Here is a 15,461-nt window from a genome sequence, read left to right on the forward strand (position 1 = left end):
GTTTTTTTGTCGGTTCTGAATACATCGTGCTGTGTGTGAATTTCTCAAAAGTCCCTCTTTACACAGTTTTTTTTTTCTCCATAACTTCACATAGGTGTCAGGGGTCCAACTGCATTTAAAGTAAATTGCCCCAAATCCAGCCTTGGTCCTGAATTTCAGTCTAAAAGCCCCTCCAGTGAGCTCCACTGAGAACAGGCTGTTTCTGTGTCTGTACCTTTAAATGCTGATGAGTTGTGTCTGTCCATGCCTCCATGTCTGTTTTCCAGTAGAATTTGTGAGGAGAAAAAAAAAATGCACCCACTTGTGATTATTTCAGAGCTGAGCTACCTGTGGGTCAAAGTGAGAATCCGCCACCAGAGGTAGTGGTTATTTCCCCGCATGATGTCATGAAGGGAAAAAAATATCTGATTTGCCTGTATGAGCACACAAGCAAGGGAGTGATGGAGCTTCTTCACTTCTGGGGCCTCGCACCCAGGCTGTGTGGATGAGTATTACCGTTAGAAAACCTTTAGAAAGTGAATTCTGCATAACATAGGACCTTGAAACTGGACATGCCCCCTGAATACACACATTTCTTTACGCGTGTGAATTCGAGAGGACGACCCTGAACCAAGCCAAGACTTCAGGCTGGAGCGACGGTTAGAAAGGTAATTTTACAAGTGGTGGTCGTCCAGGAAAGCAAGTATGCAGGTGTGAACAGTAGCAGTTTATTTGCAGGTGGGAAAACCTGAGAGGAGACTCTAAAGAGTGAAATCGGCTGCGGAAAGAAAAAGACATGATGTGAGGTGGGTCATTGATGAGCTTCAACCCATTTAAAAAAAAAATAATCGTCTGATTTGAAAAGGTTTCAATAAACTCAAGTGTGAATCAAACTGAGGCACAAACAAAAAAACTAAAACTTTTTCAGACTTTGGGGCTGTTAGCCTTTTTATAAACGAACAGGACGTCAAAGTACTACATCAGTAACCTGTTACAGACTTCATTGGTAAATCAAAGCTCCATTAGTGACAGTTATATTAACCCTTTAACAACTAAGAATTTGTTTATTTTGCTTTTATTGCAATAGAAATGAAAGTTCATGCTACCTATGCGGTGACCCGTGTTTTCTATGACGGGTTACGAGGAGGCTAACAGGATCTCGTCCATGCTGACAGGTTCTATACTGAAAGAAAAAAAAAGTATATTCTATTTTATTATTGCAATTTGGCTTTCTGCACTCATTCACTCTCCCGGCTGTTTAGATATTTGTGAATCTGGCTTCATTTTCTTTGCTTGAGGTCTGAGGAAGTCGGGTGGCAACAGTGACTGCAGGTCACCTTAACGTACAGATGAGAATCTGTATTTCTACACTTTGTGGGACTTTTTAAACTTTCTAGATATGATACATAATCTGTGATAATAATCAGAATACACAAGGTGATGATTTACTATAACAGAAACCTGCAACATTATTTCGCATCATCGCAGTTGGTTTACATGTAGATATACGAAAACGTCTCTGATGATTCTGCAATTTCCTTTCTTAATAGACAGTTACACACTTTAAATTTCATTGCCTCTAAGATTTTTTTTTAAAGAAGCCTGTTTTTAAATTAGGGTTGGCCATTTTAGTTCAGCTGCCACATACATATATTCAAATTAAATTTCTGGAAAAGTGAAATTACAGTATAATAATAGTTAATGTGGTACTATTATTGTTATAATTCTTTTTTATTTATTTTTTATTTCCAGGAGCCAGAATGGACCGTTTAGCAGTTTGGGGGCGAAGATTGTTTCTTCTTTATTACTTTTGTGTTGTGCTAAAATAATACTGAAGGATTTCTTTAAAGGGATCAATAAAGTACATCTTTTTTAGTGTGGGGGCAAGTTCAGGTGCCTCTGGGTTGATGCAATTATTGCCAGTTGTTGAAGACTATTGCCCTGTAGAGGGCAGCAGACAAAACATGGACTGTCCAGAGTCGGTGGCGTCCAACTGTCCTCCGTTTGTATTCAGCGTGAAAGTCTTTGGGGAGAGGAAGTGGTTGGTTTATGGTGCGGTCTGCCATGCTTCCTGTTATTATTCTCACTTAATAAAAAATAAAAGTCTCTAATTGGAAAATTCACACACGGAGTGATCAGGAGCACCTAAACCAAATTACGTATTAAGGAAATGGCTGAAATGTCAGTCAGGAGAATTCCCTTGTAAAAAAATGTAATGGAGGTAGAATACACAGGAATCAGACTTGAGAGCGATTTAAAAGGTTTTCTCTAACAGTCACTAAAAGTTACTCAAGAGAACTTCTGTAAATCAGCGTTTGGGTCATGATTTGATCATTTTCCAGTGTATATTTTCTGAAAAACTTTGCAGAAATCGACTTCAGTTGAGTGTATTCGCTATGAGCAATGTGTTAAAAGCCACATATCTTTGGCTCAGAGATAACATGGAAATTTAACACAGAATGGAGGAGGTTATCCAAACCACCAACGTGATTCTAAATCATTCCCTGAATAAAGAGAAATAATAAAAGGAACTTTACTGAAGGAAAAGGAGTCGTTGAGCCCCGCAGACTCCTATAATAAACTCCTACACACACACACACACACTCTTGCACAAACACACCATGAAGGATCACAGTTGACCTTTCTTTTTTGTCTCTGCGAGTCTCCGTGGACAGATGATTTCTCTCCCTCTGTCTTCTCCCCATCTCGTGCGCTTTTACTAAAAATTGAAATATTGATCTTAATTAGAGTTTGCCGAGCTCAGCAGCTCGCGTTGAGGGTTTTAGACAAGAGGCAGCAGACATCTGTCTAAGGCACTTTACGTCTTCAGCGCAGGAGAGGAGCAAGGGGGAGGAGGAGGAGGAGGGGAGGAAGAGAAGGGGGAGAAAGAAGGGGAAAAAAAAAAAGGTGCGGTGAGAAAAGAAGAGTGATGGCTCCCCGTCTCCAGCCTTTTTCTGAGAAACATGTCGAGCTCTCCATCTCCGCTCGCTGCTGTCAATACATCTGTGAGGCGAGCAGGCGGAGGGGGTGACACACACACACACACACACACACACACACACACACACACACACACACACACACACACACACACACACACACACACACACACACACACACACACACACACACACACACACACACACACACACACACACACACACACACACACACACACACACACACACACAGCTCATGTGTCTCCTCTCCGGGAGGAACTGCTGCTTCTGTCACCACCTTCTCCACGACGGCCCTCGCAAAACCCGCCCGGGTCACGTGACGCCGCCGCCGCCGCACGCTCACAATCTATAAACACTTTTACAACACTGACCTCAACAACGCACCGAGTGGGTTTTGAATTCCTTTATTGTTTCTTTTTTTAAAACATAGAAAAACACGATGACAAACTGTAAACGGCAAACACTTCAAGAAATATGTAAAAACAGCTTAAAAGTGAAAGTGATTTAAAGATTTGCGGACCTGAGTGAAATCGCCGAGAGGGAAGGGAGAGAGAGAGGCTCAAACATCAGGTCCTGTTCGCCCTCGGCTCTGCGGCACGCTGTGTGAACTCACAGACGGGGTTTGATCTGCAGCTTTTTCTCTGTGGGGAGACACAGGAGATGAAGACGAAAAGAAGACGGCGGCAGAAATTACGCGACACAAACGGACAGGTTTAAATTGACAAACTGTGGATTCGCTGGAGTGGAACTCGTTCAGATCGGCTGTATGTAAAAAAACAAAAACAAAAAAAAAACCAAGAATCTGGCTCAAACGGTGAGTGATGACATCTCAGCTGATGAGGAAGAGAAGGGGATGGATGAAGGTGTGTGCGTGTGTGAGGGTTTAGTCTGGCAGTGATACATCGTACCTGAGCTAATTTATGCAAAGTGAAAAGGAGCTTGTTTGGCGGAGCTCCACCTTTAATGAGGCTCCGGGCGGCGCGGAGTGCTGGAGCCCAGAGCAGAGTGCCATTAGTAATACTTAGAGTACAAACCCAGGGGCACGACCAGGTACCAGCTTCAGTTTGTGAATTGAACAGAAACTTCTGACACAAGACTTCAAAAAAAAAAAAAGAAATCTTACTACGAGAGTCGGTTCAGATCAACCTGATCAGTTTCTAGTTGAGCTGCTTTAGGTTTTTTATGGACGGAGCTTCTTTCCTTTTCCAACTCTCCAAAAGCTCATGTCACCATTTCATGTCCAACATTGTCTGTATCTCTCTTCTCGTCTGTGCGTCATCCCTCTCTCCCTCCTCCTGTAACTTGCAGCATCTCTGCCCCGGGGAAGTGGAGGATTGTGATCCGTGCTTCATGTTCCCATCAAGTCTGCAGCGAGTGGATCAGCCCGCCATCGGATGTCAACTTGTTTGTTTGTTTGTCGATCTCCGACTTATTCTTTTTTTCTCTTTATGTCCTCAAACCAGTGCAGCACAAAGCTGCTTCCTCTGTCACCACCAACGTAAAAATTGTGCGATCACATTCTTATTTTAATGTGAGAGTGCTGTGGCGTGTCTGCGTGCAGCAGGCAGGGGCAGGTGGATGGTGAATGCTGGTGAAAATGAGGAGTGGGAGAGCAGGGGGGGGGGGGTGGAGGAATGGGAGGGATCCGAGGAGGCAGCCTCTTTTCTAATCCTCGATCGGTCATGTCTGTCAACAGAGAGCTCAGCTGTGCCTCCATGCAGCCCAAAACCTAAATATTATTACCTCCGTCCTGGGAGCATTATGCCTCCTCCCCTGAGCATTATCACAGACACCCCTGATCACTGCTATCCGTCTGCAGCTCGGGCCAACCACCACCCTTCAATCCCCCGCGTTATGGGCCGTCCTACTTTTTCCATCGTTCCTGTCAATTAAGTGTGTAAGTCCATCGCTGGAAACCTGGAGCCTGGCCAGAACGGGAAAGTGAAGTGACAGGAGACGAAACAACTTTCTTGTTTGTACTGACTGAAATGCAGCTGTATATCGCCAATCAACAAGGAAAAGAAAAAAAAAAAAAGCACTATGAAATATCGCTGCTGTTGCATGATACTTGTGATATATGAATATAGTTTTTTTTAAACAATTTAATCAAGGCAGGAGAAGATCTGCAGTCCTGCATGACTTTTTTTCTTTCTTTCAGTAGACCCTATGAATTAATGTGTCGTTTTTGTGCATTAGTTTAATCATGTACTTGTTTAAAGATGTATTGGTTATGTTAGACATGTCAGGGTTCATAAAAAGGCTGTATTCAACATCTGCAAAACCATTTACAAGACACACTTCAAGAAACAATTTATGGTCAAATCTCACCAATAACTGCCACAAACTCTGTGCTACACTAGCATTACAGTGGCTAACTCACTTCTAAAATCTGATTTCAGCCGACACTTGTTGACATTTGAGACAAAAACGTTTCAGTTTTAGCTCAAGCGTCATATGAGAGCAGAACGTGACATTTCATACCCAGTTTAATCTTTCTGGGTGAGTAATAATACTGTTTTCTGTGTTTTTTTACAAACCCGGGACAAGGACTTATTACAGCAAATGTAACATTTCTATACCGCTCTTCAGCTTCAGCTAACTAAAGCAATGATTTCCTCATACGATAGTAAAGTTTGGTCTTTCCTGTCACCTCGGGTCACTCCAACGCGCTCCAGGTCTGTTGGGTGACAGATATTCATACCTTTGACTCGCAGGGTGTCTGGTGCGTCCGCCTCCTCTGGTGAGCTGGAAAGGGAGATGTATGATGGCAGGGCCAGAGAGCTCCTTTTGGGCGTCCCCTGAGCTGCCTGGGAATCCTGCGGTATCATGACTGACAAATGTGGCCTGTGAGAGAAGGACAAAAGTGTAGCCAAAATCAACAATAACAAAAAAGTCATATCAGTCCGGTGATGATTTGTCTCGGTACTAATTGGCGCGGCTGTTATCAATCCGTGTTTCCGACCTCTCCGCCGGCTCCCTGCGGGCTTTCTTGGCTGGAACCGCGTCGTCGTTGCCGCTGCGTTTGACTCGCTGGCGGTGCTGCAGCTTGCAGCGGGACCCTCGAGGACACGCGCCGGACTTTGAGAAATCCGGACACACCAGAGTGTGCTTCTTCTTACACTGGAACGCAAAAGACACGCACGTTGTTTGGACGTATCGCGGGGAATATCCCATTGACTTGCATTCGTTTTCTACTGTAAACCCAGTCGTGCGCATTGCCTGAAACAAGTCACCTAAACCTGCATGGATTTCTCTTGTTTCCGTCCACAAGTCCCCAGCAGCATAGACGAATAAGCATATTTGCATGTACGTACTCAAGACACAGAGGTGCAGAAAAACAAGATAAATGTACAAAGACGCACAAAATAGTATGAACATTTAATCTGCAAATACACAATCTGTCCAAGAGATGGATTTGTGTACATGGATGTCAAACTGTCGCTATAAAGAAAGAAAAATACACGTAGTTAACTCACACTGGTTTATAGGAGAACTGTTACAAATGACGTTTCCTGCTGTGTGGATAATCTAATCAAAACACAAAAACATTTTGATGATTTTCTTTTTTTAAAGTATGAAGATATTTGACATCTACTGGAAATTACATGACTTCTTTTTTTTTTGTGGTTCTACTCCCCCCCCCCCCCCCACCCAAAAATCCTCACGCCATGAGTGTAACAGATTTCTTAAGAGGGCTTTGTCTCCAACACAAACACAGCTTCATGAACACACGCATTGTTTTCCGTTACTAATCCTACTAATTACCAATCCTCTGGGATAGACAAAGTGTAACGCATGTTTTGAGACGTGGCCGGCTGCCCTCGTGACTCGCAGGACTTATGAGACGTGATCTCACGCAGTAAAAGTGCGGCCCGCCTCCTGATTAGGCACTTAATCCGATACTCCTTTGTAAGTTAATACGTTTAAAAAGGACCGTGTTTCTGTCACCCTCTTTTTTAACGTGCAAGTTGAGCAAGTGGGTCACAGCTAGTGTCATCCTGGGGAGCGCCGTGCATGAGAGAGCGAGCTTTCACATGTTTGCAAGTGAGTGTGTATGACAGTGTAATACGGGTGTAAATTGGTAGCTTCATTCTCCACGAGATCCGATCCCCCCCACCTGTCAGAAAAGCTAATTATATTCACCGTGGGCTGCAGGCTGCAAGGAGCGTGTGTGTGTGTGTGTGTGTGTTAGGGTAGGAGGGATGTGCAGATCGATTTTCCAGGAACACCGTGGACTCTCGGTCAACCCTCCGTGGAGCCCAGCAGTCCTGACTCGCTGCCATCGAAGGCCCTCTCGCCGCCCTCACACCCGTGTTCCTGCGCCCCTGGGTGCCAGGGCGGCCCGGGATCAGCTCGTTGTCAAATGTTTCTGCGGATCATCTTATAGGGTCTGCGGTTTTCACACAAACGTTTCCCTCAACAAATCAGGTCTGCTCGCTGGTATCCACGGGGACATTTTTATTTCTGGTGCAGGACGTCAGTGCTGGATCCGAAGGGCCCTCGTCTACTAGAACCTGCAACAGCCCACTATTTAATCAGACTTTATTATTAGTCCCCTCGGGGAGATTTCTTTACGGAATTGACTAATCGCCCTAATCACTGCCCTTCCTCCGAGTCACTTTCCCCATTCTCCTCCTCGTTGAAATCTGTGATGAACGTCAGTACCGACTCCACTGGAGGCACAGGCTAATCCTTCCATGAACTCAAATACGCACCTTTCTGATGTCTCTCAGCTTTACGCTGTGTGATTCTGGAGGACTCCGACCAAACATGGGCAACTGAAGTGATATCTCTGATTGGGGCTTTAAATCTGTGGTCTTTTGCTGCTCAGTGAAAAGGGATTCACAGACGATGGGTTCTTGGTGGTGCGGCTACAGACAGCTCAAGATAATCAACTGACAGTGTGAGCAACTTCATGATCATTGTCTCAACGCAACGATCAGAGCATTAATTTTTTTTCATTTGGGGCCTTTTTCTTATACAACTACTACTTAACGCATTTATCTCCAGAAGGGACTGGTGGCGTGTGTCGATGATTGTCAGAATAAACTTGTTATTTCCAGGAACTGAAGTACATCTGGAGTTACCTGACTTATTGTATGTGTGTGTGAATGAGACACAGGGACCAACAATATATAGAATTTTGAGGCTGTTGAAGTAGTGGGGGGAAAAAAAAAGAAGAAGAAAAAAAAAAAACGCATCCAAAATTTTGCCCAAAGTCTGCAAAGTTGTTCAAAAATGGAAAACGCATGAAGATTAGAGTAGAGCAAGCAGAGAGGGGGATGTATTCCTTCTCGGGTCTAGCATGTGAAAGTGGAATTTCAAGTCACTTTCTCAGTCTCAGAGACTTAAATGGTCGGAGGAAGCTGAGCATTTTACGGCTCATGTATGTGTCAAGACAGAAAATAAATATTTGTGTCAATGTCATCATCTTTCCACATCTATATATTTTTTTTTTTTTGACATGAGGGGATTCAATATGTCTGCCTGCAACTGTAAACACCACAGAACCGTCACACTTTAGGCAGAGAAACAACGTAACAAGTTACTTAGCCATCGAGTGTCGGAGAAAGTATCTGCAAAATCCGAATCCCCTTCCCACAGCTCCATCAGCATACATCCTCATTTTCAAAGAAAGACAGAGAGATAGAAGCAGAGGGAGAGAAGAAATGGGAGGAAAAAAAAAACGCTAAAGTGGACGGAACATCTTTATCCCACACCAAGTTAACAATTTTCCACTTGATTTAAGGAATGCTGGGACGTCTCGGGGGCCTATTAGAGAGCTCTCTGCTGGGCCCAAACCAGGAGGAGTCAGCACATTTACCGAGAGACAGAGAGGGGGGGAAAAAAAAGAAACAAGAAAGGAGGGAGGAAGGAAGATGGAAAAGACAGTAAAATTGAAAAAAAAAAAAAAAAGGAACCATGCATGCATTTACAACTTGGGCGTTAAGCCAACACTCACCGAGAGCGACTCGAAGTGAGTGCAAGTGAACAATAAATGAGTGCAGTCTGATGGATTATTAAGATTACAAGGTGAAAAGATTGAGAAAACCTTAGCTCGGAGACATCAGGGTGTGATCCTGTCAACATTAGAATGTCTTAATTCATTTCAATGAGACTGCAATGGGACTGTCAATCACTGCCAGATTGGTTCTAAAAAAAACTTTGGATCCTGCACATGTCAAACAGTGGTAAAATAAAAAGCAGTTTTACACCACGGCCTGGCTTCACCTCAATTTGTTTTTTGGCAAAAGCGAGATGACAGTAGATGGTGGATGACAGTCTAACCTAACCGACTTCTCTCTCTTGCATGAAATGTGTTTTATCACAACTACTGCAACACTGAAACGTTCACACTACACATGGAAGGCAGCATTTTCAGAGATTTGATTGAGGGCCGATGAGTTTGACTCCTCTTCATTTTTGGATGCCTGTAAACCAACGGTCCACACTACATATTCCACGGTCTGTGCAGTTTCACATTTCACCCTGCTCATTAGTCCCAAGTGTCATGTGGCAAAATCCTGGACTTTCACAATGTGCATGCAGTGTCATTCTGTCAGTCACAATGGACACTGAAAAAAAAACCACATTTCAGTTTTATCAGTGCAATCTTTTCTGAAGCTCCTACATCAGAGAAAAATAAAATAAATAAAATAAATTGAAATGAAATGCAAATTCTAAAATAAAATTAAAAAAAATTAAAAAACAGAATGTGGACACCACGGTATTCACACAGGAGCTTGGATACAAGACAAACAATAAACAAGAACAAGTAGCCTCCATGAAAAAGATGGTTAGAGGCCAAGATAAAAGGCGCCCGGACAGAAGAGAGCCAGCTGGATACATAAAGGGAACCTGTTGAATAAAGACGAACATACGAAATATAAAAGGGCTCTCCATCCCTGAGGCACTTGAAACTGCTAAACAGAGGTTAACGGCTCTCGCCAGCCGGCTAAAAAGATACACCGGAGAGGTTGAAGTCGGGGGGAATAAAGAGGCTGTTCTCCACTGAACCAGCTAAGCTGAACTCCTAATGGCAGGTTAGGGTTATGGTAAATAACAGCAGGTCAGACCCACCAAGAGCGGAGATGAAAAATCCTGGAAAGGCATATGGGAAACGGAAGCATCAAACAATACTGACGCCCAATAGCTCGTCGATTGGAAAACTGATCACAGCAACCTCCCAAAGCAAACCTATAAACATCTTTATAACAGAGATCCAAGAAATAATGTCTAAGATGAAGCTTTGGGCAGCACCCGGTCCTGATATGATCAATACATACTGGCTGAAGAAGCTGACTTTGCTCCATAAGAGAACAGCAGTCACCGTCACCTATGCTTTCTCATGTGGAATTGTTTGGTTTGTCTCTGTAACAATGACTTGAAATGACCGTGTTGTATTGAGCGCTACTGAAATACAAACGAATAAACAGAGAAACTGCTGCTGGCTGGCCAATCCAACATAGGGATGGTTGCCAAAGAACAGGAGAGGACAACAGTTGCAGATGTGGCAATACCAGCTGACGGCAACGTCATAGAGAAAGAACGCAAAAAGGGTTGAGCAGTACCAACACCCTTTTATCTGAAAACATCAGATCAAACAGCGTTTTGCCATAAACTGGCTGGAGTTGCCAAACCGCAAACAATATAAGCCCAATGAGAGCCAAACGAGAGATAACGGTTACGGTTCTCAATTTTTGGTTAACGTTAACTTGTGAAATGGGCAAAAGCCGTTATAATTGACTGTTGTGGGTGAAAAAAAAAACAGCCGGACAATTAGGGAAGTGGCGGCAGCTCTCTGGAGTGGATGTTGAGCATGAGACAAAGCTGGGATGAGGCAGGATGGGACAAGGACTGCGAGGAGGAGAAGGAGGAGGAAAAGAAGGAGGATGGAGGCGAGGAGCCGACTTAACCCCTGAGCTGCTGGAGTGTCTGCCTGCCTGGCTCATAGTGCCATCCTCAGCAGTTTTTCCATCTATAATTACTGCCTGCTATCCATCATAGAGCTGCTGGAGCCTCACAGCGCGGCGCTCCATAAACACACATGCTCGGGCACAAACAGCCACACATGGGGGGTGAGAGAGAGATAGAGAAAAAAAAAAAAATCACAGACCTAAGCACTTTGGCTAATAGAATAAATATTAATATCCCTTTTGTTTTCTATATCCTCATTTCCCCGTGCGCTATTTAAATGAGGTCTGACAGTGTGAAAAAGCATCTGTTTCATACTCGTCGCTCAGAAACAAACGGAGAAGACGAGGGGGAAGGGGTGATGAGGGGGGCAAAGGGAGGCTGAAACACAGGAGAGGAGGAGAAGGGAGCAGGAGGTGTATGTAAGGTGGGCATGAGGACAGTGAGTGACTGTGTGTGTGTGTGTGTGTGTGTGTGTGTGTGTGTGTGGGGGGGGGTGTACAGAGTTGACTCGAGTGTCGTGCGTCATGTGTAGGTGGCTCTCGGCTACCCATCAGGCCCTCAATGTGTCACTCAGACACTACAGTTATGCCATTATGGACCACCACCCGCTGCAGCTGTTCCTGCCTGTGTGTCACTGTGTACATGTGTATGTGGGGAAGGGAAGGGAGAGGAGGGAGGGCGTGGGGCGTGGGGTGGGGGATTGGTTACCAAACTACTTATTTACCTAAGCCTCAGTTTAACTCCAGTGGAACTTTATACATGTTATACAATGTAACTGTGTGTTCAGATAAAGAGCGCAGCTTAAAGCAGGAACTTTGCGAGCAGATCGCGGCATCGGCGGAGCGTTAAATCAAACTCTGCTCAGACAGAAGTGACATGAAGCCCCCCCCCCCCCAAAAAAAAAAAAAATTTATGGCAGCACATCGCCATCTATCACTTCACTTGATCCAATCAGACTGAGAAAGACTGAGTCAAACACGCGCGGGGCAGGTTATTGGAAGCGATCGGCGATCTTCGGCTGGGCGGCACTTCATGACTCCGTAAAAGAGGAACATAAGGGGCTTCTTTTATGTGCCTGTATTTCGAGTTGTGTGTCGTCCAACATGATATTTGTGTGACTGTAGTGAGGTTTGTGCATATACAGATTTGTATGGGCATGTCACAATGTATTTGTGTGTGTGTTTGCGTGTGTGTGTGAGAGAGAGAGAGAGAGAGTACAATTAGATGTGCGTAATAAGACTTATCCATGTATAATTAGTTTTGTACGTCTGTAATACCATTTGTGCACGCATGTCCCTTGAGTGCATACTGAGACGTGCGTGGACCGATGTGTAAACGTCACTATCCACTCCACATTTGTTTCGCCTCAGTGTAGACAAGCAGACTCACCCTTGTCAAGCTGCATACCTTTTCATTTGCACTGTAACGTTGCTATACTACATTCATAAAACTATGCAGTGTTGTAAAAGAAAGTAGTGATTACAAACATTGCAAAAAAATGCATTACAGGAAATGGATCGGACAATGACAAAATGAGCTTCTAAGTCTAAACTGACAACATAGAAAAGCCATGTTAAAAACAAATTTGAGAAAATGTTACGACTTGTGTACAGATTTGTACGTCCGTCTTCGTCTCCATCACAGATGGCCTGTATTTAGTACTCTTTATTAACTTCAATTTTGAATGTATTCCTCTCTAACGTCCCGAAAATGAAAAGAAAGTTGGCCTAAATCACAACAAAAGACTATTTATGCAAAACTGAATCCCACAGTTGGCCCAGTTAACATTTTCCTATTGTTAACACTCCGTATTCTGAAAAGGCTCTGAAACAAAGGACACGTGACACCTCTGAGGTCAGAATGTGAGCAGTGGTAAATAAACTATATTGCTAAAATGATTCACTTGCCTGAGTCACGTGCCAGATAGAAACAGTCTGCATGCTAAGGTGCTTGATTTTATAAACCTGTGGCTATGGGAGTGATTCAAAAACCTAAATTCAATGATTTGGAGAGCTGAGCAAATACATTTGGCAGTACAATGTATTTTCCCAACGCAATTATCGAGCAGAATTTGCCTACATTTCATTGCTACCGCTAATTATTATGCAACAGGAAAAGACTCTCTTGTGATCCTCTGTATTTTTCTGTATAGGTACCAATTAAGATCAGATTTGACTTTCCAAGGAGAATGTATTTCATGTGTTTCTGTGTGTGTTTTTACCTTCTCTCCCTCGGGACAGTAGCCTTTAACAAAGTCCTCACACACTTCAGCTTTGCGGGACACGTACACATGACTGTAAGGGCAGTCACTGTTGTTGCAGATGCCTTTTAGGAAGTAGGAACACACAGGCATCTGGAAAAAGACACAAGTCATGTTCACCCGAGGAAGTTTCAAAGAGTGCGCACACAGGGCAATCACAAATCCACATTTCATCAACACTGAATAGGGTCACTTTTCTTGTTCAAACAATTAATGTGACTTCCGTTAAATAGTGATATTTGGATAGTAAGACAGTTTTCAAGATTAGTTTGTTTATTTGGACTTTTCATTCTGATGATGCCTAACTGTACTGACTGGACATGCTATTCAGCATTAATAGGACACGTTTCTAAACACCACTCTTGTAATCAACTATAAACCCATAAACATTTCTACATTACACGATGAGCTCCAAACCAATATTTACCCACAAGTCTCTGAAGAGCATTAAATGAATAAATGATTGAAAAACACTTTGTAATATCTCCAAAAACCCTACAGACACAATCCTGGTGTGCATATTGGGAGTGGATGTCAATGCCTTAACTCAAAAACTTTACTGAATGTAAATAATGGCAGCAACAATAGAGAAAACCAGTAAGAGCCGGGTTGGCGTTGAAAGCATATTACATGGGTTCACGCGAGTTAGTAAACAGACATGCGGTTCTAAAACCACACCGCCGTCCCGTACGCTTCAGATGTGTCCGGAGCGCCAAGCGATCTGTCACACTGAGCAGCTAAATGACCTTAATTGCAGTTGACAGCAGCGGAGTGAGAGTGAATGTGTATCTTGACAGCATGTGTGTGTGTGTGTGGTGTGTGTGTGCGCCGAGAGACAGGACCTGCTGTTTGGTGTGCAGGGGGACAAGCCTGGTTGAAGGCCGCTCTAAATATACCTTGAGGGAGGGGGGGGGGGGGGGGGGGGGGTAGATAGAGATGGGAGGGTGGGGAGGCAGAGAGTGAGAGGGACTCCACCTTGTTGAGCTGGGATCAGTTCTACCTAATTAACTGCAACAGAAATATTTATCCAGGCTGCAGCTCGTCCAGCTCGCATGATGTGTTTATGTGCTCTGGATGTGTGTGCAGGCTGGAACTGTGATGTTCCTGTGCGCGTGTGCGTGTGTTGTGTGTGTGTGTGTGTGTGTGTGTGTGTGTGTGTGTGTGTGTGTGTGTGTGTGTGTGTGTGTGTGTGTGTGTGTGTGTGTGTGTGGTGCAGGAGCCTAAGAGGGCAGGGGAGGGAAGGAGGGAGGGGGGAGGGATGCCAGGGGAGTTGGCTTGGGCATATCTGATTTCGAAGTATTTGTGGTTGTGAAGGGGGGGGGGGGGGGGGGGGGGGGGGGGGGGGGGGTGGGGGGCAAGCAGGATTCAGGATTCAGGCTCGTCTATCCACACTAGTGCTGGGATCAAATTCGGAGGGTGCTGGTGCATAATCCTGAACCACTCCCCTCCTCCCGCTCCTCACCTCTCCTCATATCAACCCCCACCCCCCACATACAGTCCTGCTGCAGGGTTGTCCATGAAATAAGAGAGTGCATCCTGGAGAGAGAGGGGCGGAAGGTTTGGGGGTAACATGGCGGGGGGGGGGGGGGGGGGGGGTGTCTGTTGGAGAGGTGGCATTACAAACAGACAGCTGGCTCTCAGCACTTTCAGGCAGTGGGGTGACAACCAACACAGGTGCAGCGCATTGTGTGCATGCGTGTGTGTGTGTGTGTGTGTGTGTGTGTGTGTGTGTGTGTGTGCGTGTGTGCGTGCTGGTGGGGTGGTGCTTGAGGCAGCAGGGCACCTGTTGCAGGGTTGTTGTCTCCAAAAAAACCCCCACCTTCTTTTAAATGTTTACAATTACACAAAGATGGGTTGAGGCAATTAACCAAGCGTACAAAGTAATTAATGAGAGCGGAAGTATAAGCTCAGTGAAATCTACAAATTTGAATTCTGAGCATTAAGAACTGGCTAAATCTAAACACAACAATATAAGAAAAACTCCCAATTTAACTCAATTTTCAATTTGAACACAATTGAACTGGTACTTTTGAATATATTACACAAAAGTTTCACAATTGTACAGATTTTCCGCCCAATTTTATCATAGAATGTGTATAAATGGAATTGCAATTGCAGGATATTCTACCAACATAGCGTGGTATTCGCTGACATTCTTCCTCAACATTGTCCTTATTCACTATATTTTTGCAGGACAGTTGCTTAAGACTGGCAGAATATTCTCTCAACATTCATTTCCTAAGATTGGAACAATGTCCAAAATTATACCAGAGGCTCCCTCTTGCTTGGAGGAAGCCACTGTGGATGATCCTGTCCAGGTTTTACTCTCTGCAGTGCATTAATAT

General features: G+C 44.3%; 1 protein-coding gene across 2 annotated transcripts in view; it reads right to left on the minus strand.

Annotated features, from left to right (window-relative positions):
- Positions 1–3,385: 3,385 nt before the first annotated feature.
- Positions 3,386–15,461, minus strand: part of zc3h3 (zinc finger CCCH-type containing 3) — a 63,970-nt gene continuing 51,894 nt past the window's right edge. The window contains exons 9-12 of one of the 2 annotated variants that reach the window (XM_080505656.1): positions 13,078–13,209; positions 5,902–6,059; positions 5,641–5,783; positions 3,386–3,580 (exon numbers count right to left, since the gene is read on the minus strand). In XM_080505656.1, the coding sequence (XP_080361782.1) occupies positions 3,549–3,580; positions 5,641–5,783; positions 5,902–6,059; positions 13,078–13,209 (465 nt within the window). In that variant the 3' untranslated portion in view covers positions 3,386–3,548. Of the gene's footprint in view, positions 3,581–5,335; positions 5,784–5,901; positions 6,060–13,077; positions 13,210–15,461 lie in introns of those variants that run through there. The other variant, XM_080505655.1, reaches the window with a different exon arrangement.

The sequence above is a fragment of the Blennius ocellaris genome (genome assembly GCF_963422515.1).
Source record: "Blennius ocellaris genome assembly, chromosome: 12".
NCBI classification, from domain to species: domain Eukaryota; kingdom Metazoa; phylum Chordata; class Actinopteri; order Blenniiformes; family Blenniidae; genus Blennius; species Blennius ocellaris.